Here is a 21,933-nt window from a genome sequence, read left to right as displayed (position 1 = left end):
AGTGTTTGTGTGTTTGTTACTTCCGAAATCTAAGGATTTCGTAAGTATATTGATGACTTCCGTCCTCTGTTTGTGTGTTTGTTTGTTTGTAGGCACGATAACTCAAGAACGGAAGAAGCTACCAATGTCAAATTACACCACTTGATTCAGGAGGGTGATGGCTAGCGCTGATTAGACTTTGGTCAAAATCAGTCAAAGGTCAAGGTCACAGTGAGGTCAAACATAATTCCGTAAATTCATGTGGAGAAATGGAGTATTTTTGCTTCGGTCGACGTTACGAGTTCGTTTTAACTTCGATTTTAATTCTGTCTTCGGGTTTTGCGATCGCTTCGGACGCTTAACACTTGGTTGTCGAAGTTCTGGTAAAAATCGGATGTTTTGGAGACGTTTTAAGATTGTATAAAAATATTTCACTCACCGCGTCACGGCTCGTCACGTGGTGCAGCGCGCTCGAGCAGACGCGTCGTTGAGTCACGTAAAGGTTTTGCGTGTGCGCGCTGACGGTGTTTTCGATAAAGATGGTGTTTAAAAGTCATTTTTTTATCCCAATAAAGGTTATCGTCACATGCCTGACTCGATAAGCCGTCGGATTATGTAAAGATTGTTGGTGGATGGCCGAATATTACGGGTTTATGACTTTGATAAAATAATATTAAATAATTGTGTGGAGAAATGGAGATTTTTGCTTCGGTCGACGTTACGGGTTCGTTTTAATTCGAATCGCAATTCTGTTTTCACTTTTAGTAACTGTTAAGTATGCTTAACACTCGGTTGTCGAAATTCTGGTAAAAATCGGATGTGTTATGAGATTTATGTCTGGTGTTCTATCTGAGGCTAAACTGAAGATTATGCTAATGAGGGGGATTGTAACACACGGCATTACACACTCGTTTTAAAGTCAATTTCAATCCTGTTTTCACTTTTTGGTAATGGCTAAGTATGCTTAATACTCGGTTGTCGAAATTCTGGTAAAAATCGGATGTGTTATGAGAGGTTTGGTACAGAATCATCGTAGAAACTTCTGGTTTGCGTCGTTACCTTCTCAAAAGACAGCTTTTATAAGACAAGGTCAGAGGTCAAGTTGACGCTTTCGTAAGTACCAGTCTATGACTGCTTGTTTGTACGTTATTCTTTCACGGCCGAACAGTAGCACCTCGAGACCCCACATTTTGGGTGTTGGTAATTTAGAATCTCGGCAAGGTTTTCAGCTACCGCAGGTTGGCCTTGACATCCGTTTTGAGGTGTGTGCTGGGATATGGGATCAAGTAGTACTGCTGCCAACTCGCAGGCAAAAGGTAACCACCATGAAGCCAATAACTCCATAGCTTTTCAATGTCCAACATGTCCCGAAACCACCGCTGGGAAAAGGTCACCCCAGCCAGGCAGCGCCGGGTATCCCCTGCTGGTTGTAAATATCAAAAACTCAGGTTTTTAGTGATTACCTGAAGCTTACCTCAAATTGTATACAAAAAAAGTGATTTTCACCCGAGCAAGAACACCTTTGGAAGTCTGTTTAAAACATCTTACCTGATTACAGGTGAAACCAGGGAAACAATCTCCTGCTCATAACCACATTGCTTTTAATCAGCAGATGAATCGGTATTCCTTCATACAATAGAACATCTGGAAGAGGCAATGAAAAAAGCACGATACAAAATATACTTTGACCCGGTGACTTCAATTTCCACCACCAGGATGACTCGGAAGTACCACCACTGATCGACCTGGCTGCCAGCCAAAATCATTGACAATCGGTAAAATAAATAATATATGGATGCATCTTGCTTGAGCATGTACGTACCGACAGGACCCAGTGGTCACAAACACCTGTCCTTGATTGTGTTAGAGTGTTCATCGCACAGTTCTTTTGAAGACAAACATTCATACATCATGTGGTTATGGAACTATATTTCTGCTACATTTGTCTGAAAAAAATAGATCTGGTGGTCCAAAATGTAGCATCAGTGAAATACTCTGGACCATCAACAGCACCGTAATTGGATACCACCACAATTTGCACCCTCACACATCAGCACACCTACCTCTCTCATCTATTGGCATCAGACCATGAGATTAACCTTGATTCCATGATGAGTGCAGGAAGGTATGCAGTGAGAACCAGGCTAACCTGAGAGTGTGAGGCCAACCCAGTGAAGCTACAACGCAAGAACACCTGCATGCTCAGCATTGGAAAACAAAGTGATCTGATATCCGATCAGCGGATCAGAGAGAAGTTTTGAAGCCCTGCGATGTCAAGCCAGTAATAGTCATGAGGAATGAATGGCAATGAACGGAGGGTGGAAGTACGATTAATATTGTTATGTGGAAGGAGGGTCGGAGGGGAGGAGGGGGGGGTCCATAGCAAGACTGGGAAGTGTAACATGGTCCGTTTGTTTCGAGTAGGTTAGGTTTCCACATAACGGACCTGTCAGAGTTAGTCGTTTGTGTCACATGATGTTGAGGAGGCAGTGCATGTAATTTATCGACAAAGTAGACGGAGTAGACCTTCTGTAAGACGGGAAAATTGGAAGTCTCAAGGCACATTGAAATGGCTCGTTTGGACCATAATGATCTCTCTGGCCAATCTGTGCCACAAGAAGACCAGAAGACTTTTTCTATTGGGGCCACCCAATGGGGGTGAGGGTGGGGGGGGACAGCCTGGAGTCGGGACGTCCCACCATCCATTGGGACTATACCCTGTGCAGAGCATCAATGCTGCTGAAGCAGTCTCTTAGGCTATTGGGCACAATCCTGGATGGGTCACCACTCAAACACAGAATACTCAGATCTGCTCAATCATCCTAGCAAGGTGGTACTCACTTTGCCAACCTCAGATCGATGACAGGCTGAGACAACCTGTGCAGCCAATTCAAATCGTTGCTCGTGACGTCAAGTCTTTTCTTTATTTCTTCCTCCTCCCCCCCACCACTCCCTCAACCACGACCTTCTTACCTCCACCTACAAACTATGGAAACACAATTTCTGCCCCCTTCTCACTCCTTACCTCATCCTCAGCATTGTGGACAATACCCAAGTCTGCTTGCAGCCTTTTGGTGATGTGTTTATCCCTCAGGTTCTCTGCCAACTTGTTCGCCAGCAGCCAGGTAGCAAAATGAAGTTGTTTGCTGGTGTAGAGGTCCAGCACATCCAGAAGATCTTCGTCATGGCCTGCAACAAATCGGGACATGTGTGTGGCGGCATATCCATACACCCTCCAGGTTACCCATGCGCTCAAACCCTGTGCGACTTGAACTCGAACCCACTCTGGTTTGTACTCCATTACATTGTGACTTGCATTTAAATACTTCTTGTGAATACCTGAACATTATCCAATTGTCATCCTTTATGTGATACATTTAGAAAGTACGTATTGAGCCTCCAATCGCCATTGAAAGAAAAACTGCAACTGTCACAACTTATCATAAGAATTATAAATGAGTATACAATTCCACACCCCTGGACCAATCTCCACCAATGTTAGCATACATGCTGCGGATACCCATTGTCAGGTCATAGGCATAAACAAGGAAATCCCCTCCCCCACCCCCCACATGAAGAAGCACCCTGTAAGTACATGTGTGTACGTCGGAAACTTCAACTGAAAATGGATGAGGTGTGTGAGTGCATCTATTTATTAATTACCATCCATCCACCGGGACCATACTCTGTGCAGAGCGTTGGTGCTGATAAAGCAGTCTCCTTGACTCTTGGACACAATCCTGGACGGGTCGCCACTCCGACACAGGATACCAACAAGCTGGCACTCATTTTGCTGACAAGTCGAGTTAACCCCACCTGGTATTAATTCAATAGCCAAGGTGGATTTGAACTCAGGATCCTATGTTCCCAAGCCCACCATCTATCCATCCATTGGAACCATACTCTGTACAGAGCGTTGGTGCTGCCTAAACAGTCTCCTTGGCTATTGGGCACAATCCTGGATGGGTCGCCACTCTGACACAGGATACCAGCAAGCTGGCACTCATTTTGCCGACCCCAGAAGGATGATAGGCAGAGTCAACCCCACCCGGTATTAATTCAACAGCTGAGTGGGATCCTCAGCCCACCACCCTAACCATTAAGCCAACATCAGACATATTCATTAATCCCACATGATTGGAATGTACCTTCTGACCCTTTCGATTGCTGAGACCCCTTTGACTCTTGAATACCCTTTAAACTGAGGCCCCCTTGGACCTTTGAAGACCCCAGACCCTTAAGACCCCAAAAGACCCTGAGGACCCCAAGGACCCAAAAGACTGAGATGACCAAAAAAGTTCCTGAGAACCCAAGAGACCCTGAATACCCAAAAGACCCCAAGGACCCAAAATACCCAAATGACCCAAAAGTCACACACAGATTAGTGTAGCCTACAAGCCTCTACGCACCATCCATAATGTCATTTCAAAACTAAAGGACCCAATACTAACTGGTGATAAATCTGGAGTAGTTTACCTTTCATCGTGCAAAGACTGTGACCGATTCTACTTTGGTGAAACTGGAAGAAATTTAAAACAAATGCGAGATGAACATAATCGAGCAATTAGGCTTGGAAAGGTGACCCAGTCAGCCATAGCTCGTCGTTGCCTGCAATCTGACCATAAATTTGACTTTGATGGGACCCGTGTCCGAGACACTACATCTAACAAACGACACAGGTTAATTTTGGAAGCATTTTGGAAGGAATTTTGGCACGTGAAGATCCGGGAGGGTAACTTCCGGTTCCGGTTTTGAGCGGCAAGAGGTCTCCTTCGGGGCTCCCTGCTGACATTCTCAAAGTTAAGTTCCGGTTGTTATTTGTCCCGTTTTAACTGTTTAATTTTCTCACCTACATGTTAATGTGTGTTCCTAGTTCGGTTTTGTTTCAAAAATCGTGCTATTTTGTGAGTATTTTTGTCGACGTTCTTACTTGGTGTTTGAGGCTTAGTCCTAGGTTTGAGGCCTACCGGTTCCACTCGGTGTTCGATCGTTTTTTTTTGTTTGTTTGTTTGTTTTTTTCTCCCCATTACCTTCAATTTCTATCCTCCCCATTACCTTCAATTTTCATCCTCCCCACTTTCCAAACATCCCCCATTCTCCCAACTAATCTCTTTCTTATCTCAAAAAAAAAAAAAAAAAAAAAAAAAACCCAACAATAACAACAACACGCTCACCTTCTCCCGATTCTGCTACTTCTTCTTCCTCTTAACTTCCTCCTCGTCTTCCTCGATTTCTTTTTTTTACACTTCCATGACCTAATCTGTTGAACTCTCTCATACATTAATATTAACAACAAAAACGATCTTATGATGCTTCATCTTCCTCTCTCTCACACATGTGGTACTCTTTACTGTTTCACAATGCACTTCTCTTCTGCTATTTTAACAGACTGCTCTCATTTCGACCTCTCCTTCATTCCTTGCCTAAAAAATCCAACTATTACAGCGCTTCTTCTCTCCATGCTCTGAATTCGCCTTCATTGCATCCATCAAGAATTGTGTTAAATCGCATCTCTGACCCAAAACTTTTTAAAAACCACAGTTTGCCATGGATGCTCGCTTTCCATCAACCATTCTTTTTCCAACTTCAGTGCCAACTCACCCCTCACCCCTCACTCTCACTATCAAAGCAACCATCCCACTCTTCTCCCTCCAAGCCTCCCTCTCACCTCTTTCAAAAATTCCCCCTCACCTTTCTCCCACCTTTCATCCCCCTCACTCTTCCCTTCTCTAAGTTGCCCCCTCTCATCCACCAACCTGCCTCCCTCCACTGCCCTCTCACCTCCATCTCTTCACTCCACCTCCTCAAATCCTCAACTGCCATCTTCCTTGTCTCTTGTCCCCCCTCTCTCTCCAGCACCACAGAGCCTTTTCTCCTCCCTCATTCGGCCCCCTCCCCTCGCTATTCTGCAATATCCCACACTCCCTTCAGCAACCCTCCTTACCTCCCCCTCGTCCCTCATCCTACCCTCCCCGCCCCCTCCACCTCCTGCACCCAAAGCCTCCTCCCCTACCTCTTCATTAAATGTGTGCACCTCAAATATCAGGGGCCTTCGCTCAAACCTTTCAGATCTTTCCATGCAGGTTGCCACTGACAAACCAGACATTATCTGCCTAACAGAAACTTTCCTCTCCCAAGACGTGTCTGACTCCCAAGTATCTCTCCCTGGTTACTCCCTCTTACGGTATGACAGACCTGAGCCTCGTCCTGGTGGAGGTGTTGCTCTCTTCATCAAAGACTCTATTCCTCACTCTCCCTGCACTGCTCTCACTCCCCCACACCCCCAGGAATACCTCTGGCTTCGGCTTCCCCTCCACTCCCACCTCATGTTTATATGTGTACTGTCCCGTCCACCGAACAGTGATGACTCCATCTACACCTCACTCTCCGAAAACATGGACCATCTTCTATCTTCTCATCCAAACTCTCTCTTCCTCTTATGTGGCGACTTCAATTGTCATCACGCCAGTTGGCTAGGTGTGGGTACCTCTCTCACCTGCCATGGGACGTCAGCAAAAGCTTTCTGTGACTCATTGGGACTGACTCAATCGGTCAACTTCCCGACCCGGATCTCAACCAATGGTACTCCATCTCTTCTGGATCTGATTTTGACAAATTTCCCTGACAATATCTGCTGCTCTTCCTTCGCTCCAATTGGTTCTTCTGACCACGTCCTTGTTAAAGTGGACATCTCTCTGGCTGTCATCAGAGAACCACCTCACCGCCGTCGAGTCTGGCATTTCACTCAAGCCGACTGGCAGGGTCTCCGAGCAGCCATCAAACTTACAGACTGGTCTCCTATCACTACTTTCTCAAACATCAACTCATCCTGGGAATTCTTTCAAAGAAACTTGCTCTCCCTCATGCACAGATTTATCCCCTCTCGTGTTCAGTTGTCTTACCCTTCCTCCCGCCCTTGGTTTACTGAAGCTTGTGGCGAGGCAGTTGTCCTGAAACAACTTGCCTTTGCCTCATGGAAAGCAAACCCAACTGAGGGCAATCTCAGTTCTTTCCACAAAGCTCGGAACAAGTGTGTATCTACCCTCAGGAGAGCCAGAAAACAACATCTTTCTCATCTCAAGTCTGAACTCTCAGACCTCTCTCCCTCCCTCAAAATCCTGGTGGCGTTTAATCAAATCTGTTTCTGGTGTATGTTCCCCCTCCATCCCCTCCCTTACCTCAAATGGTCGCACTGCTGATTCCACACGTGATAAAGCTGAATGTCTAAACTCGGTGTTTGCAGCTAAATCTTGTGTCCCAAACCCATCACTATCTCTACCCACTTTACCCAGTCGCACCCAACTGTCCCTGGACTCTGTATCCTTTTCTCCTGACAAGGTGGAGAGCTTGCTTTCAAACCTCGAGTCAGATTCTGCAACCGGTCCAGACGGCATCAGCCCACGTGTCCTCAAAGCCTGCTCTTCTGCTCTTGCTCACCCTCTCTCTGTTCTATTCACCCTCTCATTTTCCCAAGGTCATCTGCCATCTGCTTGGAAATCTGCTAACATCACTGCCCTGCATAAAAGGTGCAAAAACAGATCCCTGTAACTACAGACCAATCAGCCTTCTCCCAATCATCAGCAAGGTTATGGAATCCATCATTGCTTCAGACATGAAATCCTTCCTCTTCTCCAATGGCTTGATTTCCAATCATCAATTTGGTTTCAGACCAGGTCACTCTACCCTGGATATGCTGCTACTGCTCTCCCATCAATGGATGGAGGTCCTCAATGCCAGACAGGAAATCCGAGCCGTATCCCTGGACATATCACGTGCTTTTGACACAGTCTGGCACCCTGCCCTACTCACCAAACTCTCTTCCCATGGTATTCAAGGCCATCTCCACTCATGGCTCGCAGACTTCCTCTCCTGTCGCAGTCAACGTGTGGCCCTAAATGGAGTTCTTTCATCCCCTCTTCCTGTGCAGGCTGGAGTTCCTCAAGGTAGCGTTCTGGGCCCTGTTCTTTTTCTGGTTTTCATCAATGCTCTCTCGGACTCTCTGGAAAATCCTCTATTTCTCTTTGCCGATGACTCCACCCTCTGCCGTACCATCTGTCATCCCTCAGACCGGCAAGCAGCAGCTTCTTCGCTCACTGCAGATCTGGATAAAATCACAAACTGGTCCAACACGTGGAACATGTCTTTCAATCCACACAAATCTCACACTCTCACTATGTCTCTTCGAAAGGACCGTTTACAAAACCCCCATCCACTTTCTCAACAATCCTCTGGAAGAAGTCTTTTCTTTCAAGCTTCTGGGTCTCACTATCTGCCATGACCTTTCCTGGGAAAGTCACATTTCCAACCTTGCCTCAAAAGCCAGTCGCCGACTGGGAATCCTCCGTCGTGCAAAGTCCTTCCTCGGCCCTCTTGAGCTCCTGACTACTTACAAAGCTTTTGTCCGTAGCCTGATGGAGTACTGCTCTCCCCTCTGGGCTGGTGCTCCTGCCTCCCACCTTTCTCGACTTCATGCTGTCGAAACCAGGGCTTTTAAGATCATTGGCATCTCCCGCAATGAAGCTGAGTCTTTGGGCCTCTCACTCAATCACCGCAGGTTGGTCGGTGGTCTTTCTGTCTTCTACCGACTCCTCTCCAGCCTTGCCCCCCTGCTCTCTCTGCGATTTGTCCCAACCACATTTCCACAGGGCGCTCAAGGTCCGCCAACAACCCCTTCTGGTAAAACTACCAAAATCACGAATCACTGCTCATCTTCACTCTTTCATTCCTCTTTTTCCCGCCTTTGGAATAAACTTCCTCACTCTATTCTTTCCCATTCTTCCCTCCAGGCTTTCAAAACAGCTGTTCACCACCACCTCTTATCTTCCCCCATCCAAATCCTCGATCTTTTCTACCCCCGATAATCCACCCATGCCCACTTCCTTCAATTCTCCTGCTTTCCTTCCTGAAAGTCCCTGTAATGTCCATCTTCTCCTCGCCATGTTCCCCGTCCCATCCCCATCCCTCTCCCTTCCACAGTTCACCTGTGTCTGTTCCCCAATGTTTTGTCCCTTCCACTCCCACCCCTCTTGTCTCATGCCTCCTTGCTGTGAGTTGTGTGTTAGCTCTCATACGAGCCTCGACCAAGGTATACAAAAAAAAAAAAAAAAAAAAAAAAAAAAAAAACCTAACTGGGGAGAAGGTGGACATACCCACACAATACTCACCTGTAATGCAAATGGCGAAAACTGCATGGTGCAAATGGCTGGATAAGGTGAGCAACAAACTACACTCGATACCAAACACCACGTTCGCGTGTGTACAACACCCAACGAGAACCCCAACAATCTCACAACCCACACTTCATCACGTCCAACCCACACATGAAACCAGCCGTATTCGTGCCCCAGAAACACAAAAACAACAAAACACAACAACAAGCGCACACACTTGCTCACCCACACACAAACAACACCAGATCACATGGAAGTAAAAACAAAAAAAAGCAGATCAGCCCATCGATAATGTGATTTGACATTTATTTTGCTTGAGGTTTGCAAAATAAGATGAAAAAGCATTCCTACATTTGACCTCGAGCAGTAGCACGTGACCAGAAATGAGCGGTCATATCGTAATAAAAACCCGACACGTGCCGAGGCTCGGGGTCTATTGGCCTGAGGAATGCGGCTGTGAAGCGGGTGTAACGTCGCCTGAGATCGGGTCTGCTCGTGCTTATTGTTCAAATCAGCGAAGTAGATCCAGTTTACTTTTCTGGCACATTGCAATCTGCACACAAAATAGTTGTTGAAAACAATCTGGAGAACTCACCCTTGTCTGATGGTGTCAAGGTAAGGAAGCGCTGGAGACGTGGGATATTGAGAGAGAGAGTTGGCAAGAGGGAGCACAAGAAATGCTGACACGTCTCCTCACCACGTAGCCATAGTATGTGGAGCAAAGAACGAGTGGCATTGATAGGATCCGTATCTGATTCCAAGCTGAGGAACTCGGCGGGTGTCACAAGTCCACGTGAAAAACATCCCAATCTCAGCCTCGCTGAGAAAGGAGCTGTGGAAGATGGACATTGTCAGAACAAAACATCTCTACTCTACAATGGTGTCCTCTTTGTGGAAATCTCTACCCATAAGATATTAGCATTTTTGAACTGAACACATGACTACATTCTCAGAAGTTTATGTGCAAAAAATCTTTATCTACCACTGGATCTGTTTCCCGAGCATCTGCCAAATTTGAAAGAGGATGCTCACAAACAGGATGGCTGATATCGAGCCAATCTTCACACACCCCTCTATATCAGATGGGGGCATCAGATGATAGAACTTATGGAGACAAACATGGTTCACATGGTGGACATGTCAAAACTCACTGTCACAGCAGGATATTAACTCCACAGTCACATTTGCCCTACGGCTAGGATACGGCGGCCGTACCCCCCCCCTGAATTGACAGAAACGTGCGGCGGCCGCAGAGTTTCTGAGGTGGCCCTAGGGCGTATGGCTATCTTTTACAGGCCGTAGGGGTCTCCGTGGAATTATAGTGCGGAGTTATAACTTTTTTTCATTTCTAGGTTGGCCGTAGCAATTCGACAAGCCAAGCTGTGATGTAGATGTGTTCCACGTCGACCGTACGTAGGGCGTACGGTGGGCTTACGTTATTTGTGCGGCTGCCGTAGGCTCTTATCAATGAAAAATGAATTTTGCCAACCCCCCAAAAAATTACGGCGGCCGCACTATTTCCACGGTCACCGTAGGGTAGTCCTAAGGCGTCCCTGTGTTCACCGTACGGAGACCTTGCAGGCACCTTGAGGCAACCTTGCGTCTGCCTTGAAAATTCTATGGCCGCCGCAGGGATGCCCTAAGGTCACCGTGCGACATCAAATCAAAGACCGTACGGCACCCCCACGTTTTCGGTCTCCACAATTTATAAATACCCTGTGCGGCTACCCGAAAAATAAAAACATGTGACTGCTACATTGTGTGGCCGTGGAAATACTGCGGCCGCCCTATAATTGCTCGTGGCCATAGATTTTTTTTAGACCCTACGGCCGCCGAGCCAAATGTGACTGAAGCATTACATGTACAAGCCCATAATATAGGGGACAAAGTATGGGCAGACAAATCTTGATCCAAATAGTTGCCATCCAACCACATCTTTCTCTGTTGTGGAACACCATCAATGTCTTTGCCAAATCCTACCCTTTTCTCCAGTCATTAAACAATGTCTCTGTCATATTATATCACTCCCTATATCTGCCTGTTCAATCCAAGTCCGAGTCATACCAAAGACTTCATTTGAAACATGGTACGTGCTGCTTCCTTGCTTGACGCTCAGCATTTGAAAGGATAGAACATGGATAAACAACACTTGGAATGCAATGGCAAACCACCTAGTGTAACCCTTGGCAAGAAACTGCTTCGGCACCACCGACGCTCTGTAAAGAGTATGGTCCAGGTGTAAAAAGAAAAAAAAACTTCCTGTAATCATTTCTCCTCCAGATAACCATGCTTGTGTGTGTATATATATATATATATATATATATATATATATATATATATATATATATATATATATACATACATACATACATACATACATACATACATACATACATACATACATACAAACAGAGAGATAGATAGATCAATAAATTAGTTGATGTACAAATATATACTTTTTATATAGTCATAGTTGAGGCTCGTAGAAGAACTAGTACAATAAACGGATCAGTAAGTAACAGATAAAAACAGAGCGAAAAAGGAACATTGGAGACGCACACAAAAGGAACAGCAGGGGGGGGGGATACCAACAGGAGAGTTTGAATGCTAAGATGGAGGGAGACTTGAACAAACAATGGGTGTGGGGAAGAATGGAGAGCAGGAGATGGTGTATGGGGTGGACAATATGGAGACAGAAGGTAACTCCAAGAAGGGAAATCTGGGAGTTTGGAAAGAGGAGGAATTGGGTCAGGTTTTGGATTGGGGAAGATCTGAGATGGTTGTGAACAGCTGTCTGGAAGATCTGGAGGTTGGGGGAGAATGATATTTCTGAGAATGTGGAAGTTGGTTCCACAGGTGGAGAGAAAGAGGAACGAATGAGTGGAGATGAGCAGTGATCCTGAATTTAGGACATTTCACCAGAAGGGGGTTGATGTGTGCCCTGTAGAAACTTGGGGGGGGGGCATGGAAAGAGCAGGGAGTGCAAGACCAGGATGGAGGTGGTAGAAGACGGAGAGAGACCACTGAACTATCTGCGATGGCGAAGTAATAGGCCCATAGACTCAGCTTCATCACAGGAGATTCCAAGAATATTTAGGCCTTGGTTTCCATGGCATCAAGCTGAGCAAGATGTGAGGCAGAGAAGCCAGCTCATTGGGGAGAGCACTACTTCATCAAGCTGCAGATAAAGGCCTTGCAGGTGGATAGGAGTTCAGGTGTGCCAAGGAAGGACTTTGTACAATGAAAGATGCCCCTTCAGTGGCCGTTCTTCGAGGCCAATTTTAAAACGTGGTTTGCCCATGAAAGATCATGGCTGATAGTAAGTCCCAGGAGTTTGAATGACTGAACTTCGTCAAGAGGATTGTAAAGAACGTAGATAGGGTGGTTTGCCAGATGGTCCTTCTGGAGAATGAGATGGTGAGAGTGTGAGATTTGTCAGGATTGAAAGACGTATTTGAAGTGTTTGACGAGCTTGTGATTTTTTTTATACTCTGAAGAGAGGGAAGAGGCTGTCACCAGGCTGTCTGAAGGATGAGGGATGTTACAGCAGAGGATGCAGTCACCAGCAAATAGATAAAGATAATTTTCCAGCGAGTGAGAGATCACATTGGTGAAGATCAGGAATAGGACTGGGTCCAGAATACTGTCTTGGGGCACTCCAGCTTTGACATGGAGAGGAGATGAAAGGATTCCGTGAGAGCCACACGTTGGCTACGAGAGTAGAGGAAATCAGTAAGTCGTGTGTGGAGTTGGCCTTGGATGCCATTGGCAAATAGTTTGGAGAGCCAGGCAGGATGCCAGACTGTATCAAAAGCATAGGATATGTCCAGAGAGACGGCCCTGATCTCATGTCTGACATTGAGGGCCTCCACCATCGATGGGTGAGTAGAAGCAGCATGTCCAAGGTGGAGTGACCTGGTCTGACACCAAATTGGTGATCTGAGATGAGGTTGTTGGAAAAAAACGAAGGATTTCATATCAACTGTGATGATGGAATCCATGAGGTTGCTGATGATTGGAAGTAAGCTGGCAGGTCTGTAGTTGAGGGGATCGGTTTTTGCACCTTTTTTACGTAGTGTAGTGACGTTGGTGGATTTTCAAGCAGATGGAAGATGACCGAGCACAAACGATAGGGTGGAAAGGGCAGAGAGAGGATGTGCAAGAGCAGCAGAGCAGGTTTTTAGGACAGGTGAGCTAATGCCTTCCGGTCCAGGAGCAGAATCAGAGTCGACAGTTGAAAGAACCTTCTCCATCTTTTCAGGAGCAAAAGACACACAGTCCAGGAGCAGTTGGGTATGACAGGGAAAGATGGTACTGAGAGTGAAGGGTTGGGGACATAATATTTGGAAGAAAACACAGAATTGAGGTATTCCGCTCTCTCTCATAAGTGGAGTCGGCTGTGGTGCCATTTGAAGAGAGGGAAGGGATGGAAGGGGAGCATACGCCAGAGACAAACTTAACAAGGTGCCACCAGCTTTTAGAGGAGGGAAACAAGTTTGAAAATTCATTTTTGAGGTTGGACAGAAGTTGTTTTCTGGCTCTCCTGAGAATGGACACACTTGTTGCGGACTTTTTGGAAAGCACTGAGGTTTTCCTTCAGTTGGGTGTGCCTTCCAGGAAGAGAAGGCATGTCGTTTCAGAGCGACTGCCCCACCACTGGATTCAGTATGCCATGGGTGGGAAGAAGGGTGGGACAATTGAAGATGAGATGGGATGAATCTGTGTACGAGAGCAGGTTTCTGTGGAAGAATTCCCAGACTGAGTTAGCATCACAGGCAAGAGATATGGGAGACTGGTCCTAAAAAGAGATGGCTGCTTGTAGTCCCTGCCAATCTGCTTGAGTGAACTGCCAGACTCACCGGCGTTGAGATCGCTCTCTGAGAACAGCCAGGGAGATGTTGACTTTCACAAGCGTATGATTAGATGAACCAATTGGAGCAAAGGAAGAATAGGAGACATTTGCGGGCAAGTTAATCATCACCGAGTCCAGATGGATGGATTTCCCATTGGGAAAAATCTGGGTTGGAAAGGTCAATCCAGATCACAATACACAGAAGGGCACTCAGTGGAGCAGATATCTCTGCCAGGTTGAACAGTTTATGTTTTGTATCCCACTGATAGGTTGGATTTGCATCTGAACTTTAAACCAAAATCAAATCGGCTTGTTCTTGTCATCCACCCAACTCATCTCCCAAGTTTTGCCATAACGACTCGACAAGTTCTTGAAATATTGTGCTCCATATCATTTTTGGCCCCATCTCTCAATGGTGAATAAACATTTTAAAAATTCTCGTATCCGGATCCGGATGTTCACCAAAATCCTTGTCACACACCCAATCTGTCCACCAAGTTTTGTCCAAATATGTCCATAACCTGTTTGAGATACCCCGCTCACAGACAGAGAAACAGAGGTGAAAACGTAACCTCCATCCACCTCCGGTGATGGAGGTAACAATAACAGATTTTACTTCTCTTGTATCTATCTTTCACAAAATGCCCCAAGTTGGAGACTCCTATCCCTTGTTAATCTTCCCTTTTGAACCCCCAGCTTGCTTTCAGACTGGTTTGTCTCTGTTTTATTGGTATTGTGCTACATTTGATGAGCTGTACTGTATTAGAACTTCAGAAGTTCGACTGATCATTCTATGTTCACTGCAATCCAGTGCTTTGTTTTTGGAACTGGAGTTGGGACTTTGAAAGACAATCTGATCGGAGGCCAATGATGTATCTTCATTTCTTCGGTATGTTAATGATTGTGATGCCTTCAACAACGAGGACCTCGAACATCACGGCAGGGATTTAGCCTTTGCAGTTCACATGTGACCTCGTTCTTCGGGAGCTTTTGGAGAATCTCCCGGCATTTCCCACGATGAGTCTGAAGCACGAGGAATGCTGCTGTCACATCGAACACACAGGTCTGTGGCCTATGTTATTGACTGTATCTCCTCTGGTCGAGCTTCCTCTGTTCTCTCAGCCCTCTGACCCACCTCAGCTCCTCCAGGACACGAGTTCTTCCAGTAACTCCTTCCTCGTTGAAGTCCCAAAACTCAGGCTTTCTCACACACCCACTCTTTTGTTCTCTTTCCTCTCGCATGTAGAACTGCCTTCCGGTGACGGTTCAATCGCACTCTTCCCAGCAGGTCTTCAAGCAAGAGGTGCATCAACATCTCGTGTCCTCCCCCATCCCTACCCGTGCTCTTTTCCATCCCCATTAACAATTCCTAACCCAACCCCCTCACTTGCAACTTACTGTGTTTCCTTCCATCCTCTATTTCTGTTTGTTAATTCGCTTCGTTGCGATGTCCAACTGGTGCATACCTTCTGTCAACTCGCTCTTCCATGAGCCAGGATCAAAACGGACAAAGTGCGTATAGCCATTCCGCACTGATAATCATGGATTCCACGGTATTGACACAGACTCGTCGGTTTTAAATGGCACTTTTCTCAATCGTCTTTCATTGTGAATGCGACATCACTGGCCAACCTAATTCCCTTTGAGGAAACCTTAAACAACTGCCACACTCCATCCCACCTTTCGGCCTCACTTTTCAAAAAAATTAACTAATACACTTTTATACCTCAATTCAGCCAAGATAGCTTCCTTATTCAAGTTCCGTGTTTGCTTTTCCTTCGAGGATTACTGCCAGGGTGTCCATTTACCACGACACGTAAGATGTTGCAGGTCATGCCCCTCCATCTCTGGGGGGGGGGGGGGAAATGCATAAACTTCCAATGTGGAACCTGGTTGTGGTTGAAGACCATGCAGGTGGGGAAAAAATAATCAGATTTCATCCCTTAAAACCAAATGTTTTTTTTTTCCTCTCCTTTGGGCTTGAGGAATTTTTGATGATTATTAGTTAAGAGTGGCAAAACAAAGTCAACTTGTCCTGTTATGAAGGACTGAGATGTTAGATGTTATGTCACAGGTATCGATGCCGGCTCCGGCCTGGTCATGATGATGAAGCAAACCTAGAATGTCGAGCAGCTGGACTATTTCGGTCTGCAGCAGGTGGCAGTAGGAGGCGTCGTCCTTCAGCTCCATGTGGATCTTCAAGAAGAACAATGTGTGTAAACTTTTATCAAGCTTGTTTTCTCAGTCCGCTTCACTGCAGCACACACTAAGAGAGGAAAAATGGTTAGACGAACGTTTATCGAATTTAAATAAAGTTTCATGATTCTGCTTACTTTATAGTGTCAGAGGTAGAGAGGATTAGAACGACGGATCTGGATCCACACCTGAACCAAAATCGAATCGACTTGTTCTCATCACCTACCGAACTCATCCACCAAGTTTTGTCCGAATCCGTCCAAAACGTTTCGATACATCGTACCATACATAGTTTTTGGCCCCCATCTCTCAAAGGTAAAAATTATTTTAAAAATTAAAAAAAATTCGAGTATCCGGATCTTCACCAAAATCGAATAATTTCATCCTTGTCACAAAACCCTAACCTGCTCACCAAATTTAGTCTGAAATCGTCTATAACATCTTGAGATATCATGCTCACAGACAGACAAAAACAGCGGTGAAAAGATAACCTCCATCCACCTCAGGTAGCAGAGGTAAAACAAAATTTAAATTCTCCCATCTGGATTCAGATCTTCAGTAAAATCGAATTAGTTTGTCCCTGGCAAACACTGAACTTGGCCACCAAGTTTTGTCCAAATCTGTCCATAAATGGTTGAGATGTCCTGCTCACAGACAGACAAAAACAGGGGTGAGAACAACACCTCCGTCCACCTTCGGTGGGGGGAGTAAAAAGGATATTGGGAGACATCATTGCACATTCACATTAATTACAAAGACATTAGCAGACAACAGACAAATCAACAGTGCATTGCATTTGAACTTGGATCCTCGGCATCAAGAGGCGACATAGGCCAAAATTCTAAGATGCTCAATTTTAATCCAATTAACTTGAAATTTGAACAGGATTTGCGTATCAGGACACTGAATCCAACCACCTATTAATTTTGAGGCAAACAGGTCAAAAGGTCAAAATAGGCCAAAAGTCCAATTTGGGCCAAATTTTCTAAATCCTCAATTTTCATCCGATTCAGTTGAAATTTGAAAAGGATTTACATATCAGGTGACTGAATTCAACCACTTATTCTTTTTGTGGTCATCATCGGTGAAAAGGTCAACATAGACCAAAAGGTCAACAAAGGCCAAAATTCTAAGATACTCAATTTTAATCCAATAAACTTGAAATTTGAACAGGATTTGCGTATCAAGACACTGAATCCAACCACCTATTAATTTTGAGGCAAACAGGTCAAAAGGTCAAAATAGGCCAAAAGTCCAATTTGGGCCAAATTTTCTAAATCCTCAATTTTCATCCGATTCAGTTGAAATTTGAAAAGGATTTACATATCAGGTGACTGAATTCAACCACTTATTCTTTTTGTGGTCATCATCGGTGAAAAGGTCAACATAGACCAAAAGGTCAACATAGGCCAAAATTCTAAGATACTCAATTTTAATCCAATAAACTTGAAATTTGAACAGGATTTGCGTATCAAGACACTGAATCCAACCAGCTATTAATTTTGAGGCAAACAGGTCAAAAGGTCAAAATAGGCCAAAAGTCCAATTTGGGCCAAATTTTCTAAATCCTCAATTTTCATCCGATTCAGTTGAAATTTGAAAAGGATTTACATATCAGGTCACTGAATTCAACCACTTATTCTTTTTGTGGTCACCATCGGTGAAAAGGTCAACATACACCAAAAGGTCAACAAAGGCCAAAATTCTAAGATACTCAATTTTAATCCAATAAACTAGAAATTTGAACAGGATTTGCGTATCAAGACACTGAATCCAACCAGCTATTAATTTTGAGGCAAACAGGCCAAAAGGTCAAAATAGGCCAAAAGTCCAATTTGGGCCAAATTTTCAAAATCCTCAATTTTCATCCGATTCAGTTGATATTTGAAAAGGATTTACATATCAGGTGACTGAATTCAACCACTTATTCTTTTTGTGGTCATCATCGGTGAAAAGGTCAACATAGACCAAAAGGTCAACATAGGCCAAAATTCTAAGATACTCAATTTTAATCCAATAAACTTGAAATTTGAACAGGATTTGCGTATCAAGACACTGAATCCAACCAGCTATTAATTTTGAGGCAAACAGGTCAAAAGGTCAAAATAGGCCAAAAGTCCAATTTGGGCCAAATTTTCTAAATCCTCAATTTTCATCCGATTCAGTTGAAATTTGAAAAGGATTTACATATCAGGTCACTGAATTCAACCACTTATTCTTTTTGTGGTCACCATCGGTGAAAAGGTCAACATACACCAAAAGGTCAACAAAGGCCAAAATTCTAAGATACTCAATTTTAATCCAATAAACTTGAAATTTGAACAGGATTTGCGTATCAGGACACTGAATCCAACCACCTATTAATTTTGAGGCAAACAGGCCAAAAGGTCAAAATAGGCCAAAAGTCCAATTTGGGCCAAATTTTCAAAATCCTCAATTTTCATCCGATTCAGTTGATATTTGAAAAGGATTTACATATCAGGTGACTGAATTCAACCACTTATTCTTTTTGTGGTCATCATCGGTGAAAAGGTCAACATAGACCAAAAGGTCAACATAGGCCAAAATTCTAAGATACTCAATTTTAATCCAATAAACTTGAAATTTGAACAGGATTTGCATATCAAGACACTGAATCCAACCAGCTATTAATTTTGAGGCAAACAGGTCAAAAGGTCAAAATAGGCCAAAAGTCCAATTTGGGCCAAATTTTCAAAATCCTCAATTTTCATCCGATTCAGTTGAAATTTGAAAAGGATTTACATATCAGGTCACTGAATTCAACCACTTATTCTTTTTGTGGTCACCATCGGTGAAAAGGTCAACATACACCAAAAGGTCAACAAAGGCCAAAATTCTAAGATACTCAATTTTAATCCAATAAACTTGAAATTTGAACAGGATTTGCGTATCAGGACACTGAATCCAACCACCTATTAATTTTGAGGCAAACAGGCCAAAAGGTCAAAATAGGCCAAAAGTCCAATTTGGGCCAAATTTTCAAAATCCTCAATTTTCATCCGATTCAGTTGATATTTGAAAAGGATTTACATATCAGGTGACTGAATTCAACCACTTATTCTTTTTGTGGTCATCATCGGTGAAAAGGTCAACATAGACCAAAAGGTCAACATAGGCCAAAATTCTAAGATACTCAATTTTAATCCAATAAACTTGAAATTTGAACAGGATTTGCGTATCAAGACACTGAATCCAACCAGCTATTAATTTTGAGGCAAACAGGTCAAAAGGTCAAAATAGGCCAAAAGTCCAATTTGGGCCAAATTTTCTAAATCCTCAATTTTCATCCGATTCAGTTGAAATTTGAAAAGGATTTACATATCAGGTCACTGAATTCAACCACTTATTCTTTTTGTGGTCACCATCGGTGAAAAGGTCAACATACACCAAAAGGTCAACAAAGGCCAAAATTCTAAGATACTCAATTTTAATCCAATAAACTTGAAATTTGAACAGGATTTGCGTATCAGGACACTGAATCCAACCACCTATTAATTTTGAGGCAAACAGGCCAAAAGGTCAAAATAGGCCAAAAGTCCAATTTGGGCCAAATTTTCAAAATCCTCAATTTTCATCCGATTCAGTTGATATTTGAAAAGGATTTACATATCAGGTGACTGAATTCAACCACTTATTCTTTTTGTGGTCATCATCGGTGAAAAGGTCAACATAGACCAAAAGGTCAACATAGGCCAAAATTCTAAGATACTCAATTTTAATCCAATAAACTTGAAATTTGAACAGGATTTGCATATCAAGACACTGAATCCAACCAGCTATTAATTTTGAGGCAAACAGGTCAAAAGGTCAAAATAGGCCAAAAGTCCAATTTGGGCCAAATTTTCAAAATCCTCAATTTTCATCCGATTCAGTTGATATTTGAAAAGGATTTACATATCAGGTGACTGAATTCAACCACTTATTCTTTTTGTGGTCATCATCGGTGAAAAGGTCAACATAGACCAAAAGGTCAACATAGGCCAAAATTCTAAGATACTCAATTTTAATCCAATAAACTTGAAATTTGAACAGGATTTGCGTATCAAGACACTGAATCCAACCAGCTATTAATTTTGAGGCAAACAGGTCAAAAGGTCAAAATAAGCCAAAAGTCCAATTTGGGCCAAATTTTCTAAATCCTCAATTTTCATCCGATTCAGTTGAAATTTGAAAAGGATTTACATATCAGGTCACTGAATTCAACCACTTATTCTTTTTGTGGTCACCATCGGTGAAAAGGTCAACATACACCAAAAGGTCAACAAAGGCCAAAATTCTAAGATACTCAATTTTAATCCAATAAACTTGAAATTTGAACAGGATTTGCATATCAGGACACTGAATACAACAACCTATTAATTTTGAGGCAAACATAGGTCAAAATGTCAAGACCATGCAGGGGGGAAAATAGGCCAAAAGGCCAATTTGGACCAAATTTTCTAGAATCCTCAAATTTAATCCGATTGACTTGAAATTTGAAGAGCATTTTCATGTCAGGTCGCTGAATTCAACCACTAATTAATTTTAAGGTCAAAAAGTCAACACAGCCCCAGTTTTTAAAATTGATGGATAGGGCCAAAAACTAAAAATATCACTATATGTCAAAAAGTTGTGGACGAGTTATGATAAAATAAGGTGGATGAGTTGAATAGGTGACAAGAACAAGCGGATTATATTTTGGTTCGGATCCAGCCCATCAGTGGGATACAAAACGTAAACCGTTCAGCCTGACAGAGGTGTCTGCTCTACCGAGTACCATTCTACTTTAAATTACACAAGTCGCAACTTCAATCCTAGATGCTGTGTTGTTCGTGTAGGCTTAGTTAAATATTACAATTCCATTTCGTAGCAGCTTTTACTCAATTAATTTCGTCAATATCGGTTTACTATCATGTTGGACACCTGGACGGTATCCATTTTAGTAAGTAGTTGGAGTGTCTCGTTGTTTCTTCGCTCATGGGTTTAATGAAAGACAGCAAGTTGTACTTCCCAAACATATTGCATGTCTATCTAAGAATCTCAATGACGATGTAAAATGAAGTGAGACATGAAAAATAGATTTTTTTAAAACATGAAGTTGTTGTTGTTGTTGTTCTTGTTAGTGTACTCCTTCCGTGTACTTTTATATATTTTTATATTCCTTTGAGTGAGAAGTATTATTATCATTATTATTGTTACTAGTGTGTGCCCGTACGTGCGTGCCGGTACGTGCGTGGCCGTACGTGCAAAAAAAAAAGAAAAAAAAAAGAATTGTGACGTCAATTGTGATGTCATAGCACCGTGTCCTGTCATTGGTTTGGTAAATAAATGGCCATAACTTGGTAACCACTTGTCCGATTAATATAAAACCTTGAAAAGGCACATCCACAGGGCCCCAGCAATATACCTGGCAAGTTTCAATTAGAAACTTGGCTTCTTCAATCCCGGACCAGTGGTTGTCGAGAAACAGAGAATATGACGAAGGTCATTTGACTCATCTCGAATGGGAGGGAGGGGGGGGCTTCACTCGTCAAGCTGTTGTCATGGTAACATATCTATCCGTACCATACAAATGGACACAAGTTGGTCGAATCCCAACTTGATTCCGTTCCTTGGTAGTGGGTGAACAATGCAAGGATTTCCAAACCCTTGCTTCACAACGGGATGAAGAGCCGACATCGGAGGATCAAAAAAACAGTCACGAGGGATGCTCGAACGTCACAGACCAGTTACCCC

The 21,933-nt window shown here is 43.6% G+C and overlaps 1 protein-coding gene across 4 annotated transcripts in view; it reads right to left on the bottom strand.

Moving 5' to 3' along the window:
- The window catches only part of LOC147022378 (NACHT, LRR and PYD domains-containing protein 12-like), a 41,069-nt gene that overhangs the window by 14,667 nt on the left and 4,469 nt on the right, over positions 1 to 21,933 (bottom strand). For 2 of the 4 annotated variants that reach the window (XM_085893237.1, XM_085893236.1), the window contains exons 2-4: positions 16,119 to 16,267; positions 9,745 to 9,981; positions 3,005 to 3,168 (exon numbers count right to left, since the gene is read on the bottom strand). In XM_085893237.1, coding sequence (XP_085749363.1) covers positions 3,005 to 3,168; positions 9,745 to 9,981; positions 16,119 to 16,191 — 474 coding nt within the window. In that variant the 5' untranslated portion in view covers positions 16,192 to 16,267. Of the gene's footprint in view, positions 1,624 to 3,004; positions 3,169 to 9,744; positions 9,982 to 16,118; positions 16,268 to 21,933 lie in introns of those variants that run through there. The other 2 variants (XM_085893238.1, XM_085893239.1) reach the window with 2 other exon arrangements.

The sequence above is a fragment of the Eptatretus burgeri genome, chromosome 8 (assembly GCF_056783735.1).
Source record: "Eptatretus burgeri isolate ZD-2024b chromosome 8, Ebu_testis_v1, whole genome shotgun sequence".
NCBI lineage: Eukaryota > Metazoa > Chordata > Myxini > Myxiniformes > Myxinidae > Eptatretus > Eptatretus burgeri.
This window is presented reverse-complemented; position numbering and strand designations above follow the sequence as displayed.